The following is a 9297-nucleotide window of genomic DNA, read 5'->3' on the forward strand; positions in this document are numbered from 1 at the left end:
GTAGTAAGTGATTAAATTCAGTGTTCAAATAAATTAAAACCCAAAAGAAATAGTGTCGAATAAAATCGAATTAAAATAAATTCAAACTTGCAAAAGAAATAAAATGCAAACAACCAACTCTCTACTCAAGATCCCACAACCCTGATGAATGTTGCATCACTACTAAAATTCGGGCGAATTGCGACCGTTTTTCTACGACCGTCATCAAAACGGTCGCAAAAATTGATATTTGCGACCGTTTTTAAAGCGGTCGCAAATTTGCGACCGTTTTTATAGCGGTCGCAAATTTGCGACCGTTTTTGGGCTATAAAACGGTCGCAAAGGTACTTAAATATATTTAAAAAATTAAATTCATGTGAAAATTTATTCAAAATTAAATTAATTCTGTTACGACCGTTAGTAGCGGTCGCAAAATGCTTTAATTACGACCGTCTGAGAAACGGTCGCAACATTACGACCGCCATAACGGTCGCAAAAGTGCTTTTTCAAAAGAAAAAAAAAGGTATAAAACAAGATAACCCAAACCCTAATATTAGAAGCAGCCGTCCTCTTCTCCTAGCTAAGTCCTAATGCATCCTCTTTCTCTTCTCTCTCCTCACACATCCTCTTCTCCTCTCTTTTTCTCACACCCTTCTTCTGTCTCTCTCTTCTCTTTCCTCTTTCCACCTCCCAGTGAACGGCGGCCCTCTTCTCACTCATCCTCTTCTCCTCATCTTTTTCTCTTTCTCTCGCATCTCCTCTATTCACCAACCCGAAATAGAGCAGCCATTGTTACAAGCAAAGCCCTCCGTTTGTACAACACACGAACTTTGGTGTTTATGGTCAAATTCGACCTCAAAAATTTCAGATCTGGAGGTTTCTTGGTCGAATTTGACCATATTCACCTAAAGAGGAAGATATATAATGAAAGGTATGTTTAATTTTCTGAAAATTTTGTGGTTTTCGAATTTTGTGGTTGAATTCGTTTTCCGTTCGAATTTTCATGTTTGTTTGATTTTGTTATCGATTTTTGTTTGCGTTTTTGTTCGAATTCCTTAGATCTTGGTTTTATTTCGAGTTTTTGTTAATTCTGTTCGAATTTGTTCTTTGTTTCTTCGAATTTCATAGATTTTTGGTTTGATTTAGAGCTTGAACTTCTCGAATTTAGGTTCGATTTATGTATTTCGTTTTTGTTTGATTTTTTTGTCGAATTTTTTGTTCGAAATTTTGGGTTTAATTGTTGTGGGTTTATTTTTAATTTGGGTATAATTATGGGTTGAATTTTTGGGCGATTTTTTTGGTTTAATTTTTGAGCATTTTATTTGTGGGTTAAATTGTTTTGATAAATTTGTTCGAATTATGTCTTTTTTGGATTTTTGTTCGAAACTGTTTGATTGTTTGATAATGTTTTATTTCGTTTTTGTTTGCTTTTTTTTGGTATTTTTTTAACTGTTTTTCTGGGTTAAGGATGGGTGGGTGGTGCTGGGTATTGGTGGGCGACGGTGGGCGACGGTGGTGGTGGGTAGAGGGCGGCAGAGGCAGCCAATGGTTGTTTAGGGTGAGCAGTGGTGGTGGTTTGGGTGGGATCTGGTTTGGATGGATCTGGGCTAAGGGTGGGTGGGTGGGTCTTTTTCTTTTTTTTTTTGTTTTTTTTAATACTTTTAGCGACGGCTTATGACGGTCGCTAAATTCGATATTTGCGACCGTTTCATAAGGCGGTCGCAATTTTAAATATTTGCGACCGTTTTTTTGACGGTCGTTGAAAATAGTTAAAACGGTCGTTAAAAATTTGCGACCGTCAAACAGTCGTAATTTTTTTTTTTTGCGACCATGATAATAACGACCGTCATGTTGCGACCGTTGACGGTCGCAATTATGTTTTGCGACCGTTTTTACTATTTTTTGCGACCGTTTGCGCCGGTCGCAATTTGGCCAATTTTTAGTAGTGCATGTGTAAGAACCTGTGGTAATTCTGCTCCCCAATATTACAAGTGTAAAAATTGGATCGTCACAGGGTCATTGAAAGGCGAAGGCCATGACCAAAGAAAGACACACAAAGCACGCAATCAGCAAAGCTGAGTACATACAAGCTGCAAAATAAATTAAGAAATCCATAATATGCTACTAATAATCAATCATCATGCATCATTAAATTATAGACTCAACACACGACTCAACTATTTATATTACTAAGACTCCATTAATTAATAATAGGTAAATCATTATTTTTATTCATTAGATTACGCAATAGACAAGGTTGTCCAACCCATGCTCCATTTGGAACATCAATAAAAGAAAAACCCCATGCCTCCTTTCGGAAACATCAATAAACATCCAACGACCACGGGCGCGACTCCGTGACCGTAGTTAGTATGAGATCTCACCTAACTCCTAGTTTTGAAAAATATTTGAAATAAGAGACTCGTAGATCATACGGCCTCGAGAAAAGTACACGGTTAATACCCCATGTACCCCAACCCCTGATTGTCATTACTCCAGAAGTGCACCAATCCAGAGTTTTATTGCTCATCCATCTTGCACTTTACGTGATTTACAAGTTTAGACTTGGTGATGACTCATATGCATAACAATACAATCAATCCAATATCAATTCAATCAAGTAAAACAACTTTTCAATTTCAATTCTTGATTTATTAGTGGCAAGCAACATTTATTATTTATTCCTTTACTACCTCGGTGTATAAACACCTTGAGTGCATAAGGCACGTTAAAACCTCAACCTCGTCTTAGAAGACTTAAATTCTTCATTTACTCATCCTGCTTTCATAATCATGAATGAGTAATAAATTAATCATTACACCAATCATATACCTTTGCCTCTAAGCGCACCTTGCATAATTAGAGCACAAATAATACTTGCAATATAAAATAGTGCACGTCATACGAAATTCACAATGTATAACCAAACAATTTAACTCAGTCATCCCTATACATGATACTAAGTTCTCGATCCGTCGTCCTTAAACATGCACCTAAAAGAAAGGTTTCGTAACTTGTACGTACCTTGAGCAAACGAATTGGTATGCCACTTTACTAACTATAAATCACCTTCAATAAACTCCTCTCCTAAGCCAAATAATAACATCTCAATCAATACCCAATCAATCAAATTTACAGCAATACTAACTTACTTTAAAACCTTCAAAATCCAAATCAAACAACACTTTAAAACCTTCCCTTTAGTTAAAATTAAAGGCTTATATATAGGTCTTTAAATTTTTCTTCATAAAAACCTTAAAATACACTCTTATACATGAAATTACAACAAGTTCAAAGTCTAATAAAAATCTGAAAATTATATAAAAACCCCTAAAAATCTCCCTTTTTAATGGGTGATTAAACCCTCTTTATAAAACATCAAAAGTAGTACTTAGAAACTATTTCCAACACTTAAAACTTCAATAAAAACATATATTTATGCTTAATTAACTTTAAACATAATTAATTTTATTAATCAAACTCAAGGATAATATTTTAAGTATAAAAAAACTTCATTAAAATCAAAAATTGCCCAAAAATCATATTTAGAGGCTGAATTTGGCCACTAAAGGGTAGTGCTCACTACCAAAGGTAGTGAGTCTTTCTTAAAACGTTTTTTCCACATGGAAAACACTACTTTTTCATCAAAATCGGATGAGTTCAGAATCTGATCGGGATTAAAACGGGATTAATATTAACGAACGAAAATCTAAAAATTAAAACACGAATCTATGTGTTCAAAATAATCTGGAATTAAGTTAAACTAATCAGTAGTTATAATCACCAAAATTTCAAAACATCATTACTATAAAATCCCTAAATCAATTGTTCATAAAAACCCTAAAATTATGATTTTCAATAAATTGAAACCCTAGGTTTATAATTCATAAAATATGAAATTTATAACATAAATATAATCTGAAATTTATAATCTTTATACCATTAAAATATAATTTGATACTAAAAATATAATCTTTATACTAAAATCAAAACCCAAAACAATTAAATTAACATTAAGCAAAATAATGAAACAAAAGAGGATGAAAATAAGACTAACCTTTTTGTGTGGGAAATTTTTGGAGATTCATGGGGTATTTATAGGAGAGAATTATTGTAGGGTAAAAAGAAAGATTGGGCCTCATAAAAATAATGGGTCGATTAAGTAAACAAATGGGTTAGGCTTGTGTGATTGGACATAAATTGTAGAATAAAGGTGCATAAAATAATTTGTTCAAATAATTTTCGACCCAGATTAATAATTTGAAACTTTTGAAATTAAATTATGAAAAATAACAAACAAATATTATAGATAAAATAATTTTTCATTTATAAAATATTTAAAAATACGGGGGATTACAATGTAAGTGCTATTTATTTATCTGGCAATCCGGTTCAGCATCAACGAACAAAACATATTGAGATGGATATACATTTTGTTCGAGAGAAGGTTGCCCGTGGTGAAGTCCGAGTTCTTCATGTGCCATCTCGGTATCAAACTGCAGACATTTTTACAAAGGGACTCCCGCGAGTTCACTTTAATGATTTTAGGGACAGTCTCAGTGTCCGTCCACCTCCCGCTTCGACGGGGTGTGTTAAGATAAGTGTAAATATTATTGTTACCTTGTATTTAGCCTTAGGATTATTTCATTTCCTTGTCTATAGCTAAATTAGTGGCATTGCCTAATCCGATACACTGTATATATTTCGACACTTATCAATGATAATATTCACGGAAAGTATTCTTTCATTTATGATAATAATTGTCGCAGATTAGGATAGATTTAATGTATATTTTGTATCTTTTTACAATGCTAGTCAAGCAGGGCTCGCTCCTTGCTGCTGCAGCCCTGCGTCTGGTGGGAGCTGAGTGGGATATAAGTGTTGCAGAAGCTGCTACGTGTAAATTCGGCCTGCAGCTTGCGAGAAGATTGGGCTTCACAGATGTTCTTCTTGAGTCATATGCAGAGCAGGTGGTGAAGGCAGTCAACTTAAAGGCCAATGGATTCCCTCCTATTTTCTTTTTGACAGGAAAGAAAATAGGAGGGATGATATCAATATTTTGGCTTCTTGTTTTAATTATTTTTCGTTTTCTCATATTAAGAGTGCAGGTAATACTCAGGCCCTAAGGCTGTGCGCAAGCAGCCCTATTGTACAGGACCTCGAAAGTTAAGGGGCCTCATATTACAGTTAATCTTTAATAGAAAATATAATTTTGATATGTCAAGAAGTAATGTGAGTATGGTTTTACGAAGTTCATGTTAATAATTAAGTTAACCTTGAAAAAAATGATATGCTATAACATCGTAAACTTAATAATATGAGTATAAGTTTCCATATTTTAGCATGTTAAAAAGATCATGTAGCATAATTTAATATTAAAATTTGTGTGGTTTTTAAGTTTCGAGAGCCTATAATTATTAATAGCAGAGGGCTCCTAAATTGTTTAAGACGGCCCAGGTAATACTCTACCCATCATGTTGCTAGATGCCTAGATGGGATATTAGAGGTTGTAATGAATTTGTATTCCTCAGATATTTTCCCTAAAGCTGGATTACTTTGGCGGAAATTTACCTCCTCTAATGATATTCGCAGTTTGGTTTCAAAAAATAAATAAATAAATAATAAAAAAATACACGTAATATTTCTTGTAATTGTTCCCTAGATTCTATACTATTCTAACTTTAGTAACGTAGCTAGGAAAGTGAATTAATTAGTTTAGAAATTAGTGGTTGGATCTAAGAAAGATTTTCAATATCTTTGTAAGACAACTTTGTCTAATTTTTTTTTTACCATTTCAAAGTGATGACAAATTGGAAACTCCATAAATAAAACACATACATAAGCTAAGGGTTAGGTGATGATGTCCCCCTAAAAATACCACAATACCCCTCATGACCCAATGTAAAAATTAGAAGAAAATACAATCAAAACCTATTCAATTCAAGGAGATTTTTTTAAAACCTTCCAAAAAAAAAATGTGATTTTTTTAAAACAAAATTATAATGATCCAAATGATAAAGATAAACTATAACTACGGGCCTGTTCACATTTACTGAATTGAGCTGAACTAAACTGAATTGAGCTGAAATGAATATTTTGTGAGAGAAGGAAATTAGGAAATGAACTGAATTGAACTGATGGGAGCTGAACTGAACTGAATAGAGCTGAAATGAATATTTTATGAGAGAAGAAAATTAGGAACTGAACTGAACTAAACTGATTGGAGCTGAACTGAACTGAACTAAACTGATTGGAGCTGAACTGAACTGAAACTAAGCTGAAGTGAACAGACCCTACGTCTAATATAAATATGACGTCTAAATAATGGCAAAAATCATGATTACAATACAATTATTAATGATAAGGCGACATATAAATATACTTCGTATATTGTTATAAAATTTTGATGTTAATTCTTTATAAATAATTGAAATAATATGTTAATTAAGTACTACGTATATAGAAGAGAAAGCGTGCAACAAATTCATATGCAACATACTAAATTGCAAATTATTTTATCCGACCTTAAAGTCAAATAACCAAAAAAAAACAAAGAGAGTACTCATAAGAAAAAGAGTTTTTTTTTTTTTTTTTTTTTTTTTTTTTTTTTTTTTGTATGAGCGACAAGGGCGCTACAAAATACAAATAATGGACATGGGATGTAGGGAATATAAACTTGAAACTTATTATACACGAGCTGTATAATAGAATAAGGTGCTAATTAAAGGTAATTTTGGCTTTTTAAAAATCTACCTGATTTTTAAAAACAAATTTTATAAACCCTTAAAAACTGTTAAAAACTATATAGTGATTATATCAATTGTGATGGAAGGAGTAATCGATCTTTGGTTAAGGTAATTATTAATTTGTCAATTACGATATATATCATGAAAAAATTAAAATAGGTTCACGCTTGAATTGTATCGTGCCTGTGTATTAAATTAAAGACTAATTAATCTTCACTTTTGTTTACATTAAGTATTGACATTTAAACAATTAAGTTTAGAATATATATTTTGGATCTTGCTAACAAGTGCCCTGGGACGTTAGATAACTAATTAACATATTACTTAAAATAGTACTCCCTATTAATAAGTTTGAAATGCATAACAAAATTACGTGGTAATCTGTGTAATTAATGCTAATTTTACTTTTATATTCCCCATTTAATTCTCGTATTACCGTATGGGGTGCTTGTTAATGATTAACTGTGGGAAATGATTTTGGTAGTATAGATACCACTTACATAACCTCAGACTTTTGTCGTTTGAAAAGAAAATGACTGTACATAGGTATATTGGTAGTACTCGTATCTATTATACTTACCAATACAAGTAATAATTGAATATTGATCTTGTGACATACCTAATAATTAATTTTAATAATCTACTCCGTAGATCATGGAGTTATATGAAGTATATGTATTATTAAACGTATGATAACATTGTATCAAAAACTCAGGTAAATTTATAAATTTAACTGTGACGATGTACAATAAATGTTTAAGGGACCAAAATTGCATATTTATTTAGACCTTCCTTTGCTACATACACTAACAATACACTTGCATAGGCTTCTGCTCCTTAAGCATGGACATCAATACTTCATTTATATTTTCGAACTTTATGGTATGGCTTCCTCCCATCTGTTACATAAACATATATACATCTTAGGGCTAGTAAAAACAATTCCGTATATATACAAGTATATAGTATATACTATATATATTCATAACAGTTAGTTACATAGAGGAAAATCTAAATTAGGTAATTATCTACATCTTGAAAAGGACATTGATCTATTATATAACAATTGGTATCTTGTGTGATTATAAACTAATGAGTAGTCTTTGACGTGTACACAACAACAAAATGTTTCGATCTAAAAGGTAATACTGCCGTTTCATAAAAATTGCAATATTTTACCTAGAAAACTCTCATTTTTTTAACAGTTAATATATTGAAACTTTTACAGAAATGGAGGAAAATTAATACTTAACAATCAAGTAAAGGGAACCAAAAAAATAGTGACAATATAGCATGAAGAAAAGTACGTAAAAATTATATAAAATTGAAAAATGCGTAACACAAGGTGACTTACCCATAAATGTATATTGTAAAAAGTTCTTCCACCAAAAGAATGAAATGAAGAAATATCAATAACAAGATAACCCTTCTTCTCTAGCAGATCAAGCACCTCATACAATGATATTTTCTCGAATGCTGAAATTTGGATCACCATTTCTTTATCACCCATTTTATTCGAAGAAATCGAACACGAAAATGTATCCTTGATCATACAATTTTTCATGGGTTTTTCCTCTTGAATAATTTCCCTAGCATTTCCTTGAATAGCTGAAACTTTTAATAAAAGCTCTTCCTTTATACTAATTAAATTCTCCACTTCTTTTTGTAATTCCGGTATATACTCAACTGCACGTACAACCGTCCCTGGAATGCTTAGTCTTTTCTGTAATAGATAAAATTGTACAATCAATACAAATTGAAAAATACAAATAATTTATGGACCGAAAATTAATAATAAGATTATTTAGAGACTAATTGATGATAACAAACAAGCTAAGTACCTTATGATCAGAAGAAGGAAGTAAAGCACGTAAAGAAGAATACAAGTTGCTGATTTTCTTTCTTCGAACTCGTTCACTTGCATTATGATTGAGTTTCTTGGATAATGATATTGGATTATTATCAAATAAATGATCTGTTGAACTTGTACCTTGTGGCGAATCGCTTCGCTTAACATCTATAGAACTTGTACCTTGTGGCGATTCGCTTCGCTTAACATGTTCATGCTCAAGATATTGGTAATCTTGAGATTGAGATTGAGATTGAGATTTTGATGAAAAATTTAGAAGAAATACGGAATCTAAGTCGACATTATTAAAACCTTGAATTGTACCTAAATCTATGGGATAATCCCATCCTAAATAAGTAGGGCAAATTGAAGACATTAATTATTTCGAATTATTTTTAAGAATAATTTGGTTTGATTCCTTAAAAGCTCAAACTTTATTCCTTAATTAGCAACAAGCAAGCTAATAAGGTGTTTTAATTTGAGCTCTTCCTTCACTTGGATCGACTATATGTAGACGTTTTATATAGGGACATGCATGTGAATGTATTAAATTTATTTGTATTGAATAATACAAAGTGACAAAATAGATTCATTTTCCTCGATAAAATAAAAAAGATTCATAAAGTAAATAAAATAATAATTTTACCAAAAAGAAAGTGGAAAAGTGATTAAGGGACTGTTCTCATACGATTATTTTCAATTCAGTTCAGTTCTGATCAGCTC

At 31.8% G+C, this 9297-nt stretch overlaps 1 protein-coding gene across 1 annotated transcript; it reads right to left on the reverse strand.

The window, feature by feature from the left end:
* Positions 1 to 7531: 7531 nt before the first annotated feature.
* On the reverse strand, positions 7532 to 8950 carry LOC145596708 (transcription factor bHLH101-like). The gene is made up of 3 exons (XM_081652921.1): positions 8567 to 8950; positions 8080 to 8448; positions 7532 to 7624 (listed from the first exon to the last, which is right to left on the reverse strand). The coding sequence occupies exons 1-3, from the start codon at positions 8948 to 8950 to the stop codon at positions 7532 to 7534; spliced, it is 846 nt and encodes a 281-aa protein (XP_081509047.1).
* Between the last annotated feature and the right edge of the window lie 347 nt (positions 8951 to 9297).

The sequence above is a fragment of the Chenopodium album genome, chromosome 20, assembly GCF_948465745.1.
Source record: "Chenopodium album chromosome 20, dcCheAlbu1.1, whole genome shotgun sequence".
NCBI lineage: Eukaryota > Viridiplantae > Streptophyta > Magnoliopsida > Caryophyllales > Amaranthaceae > Chenopodium > Chenopodium album.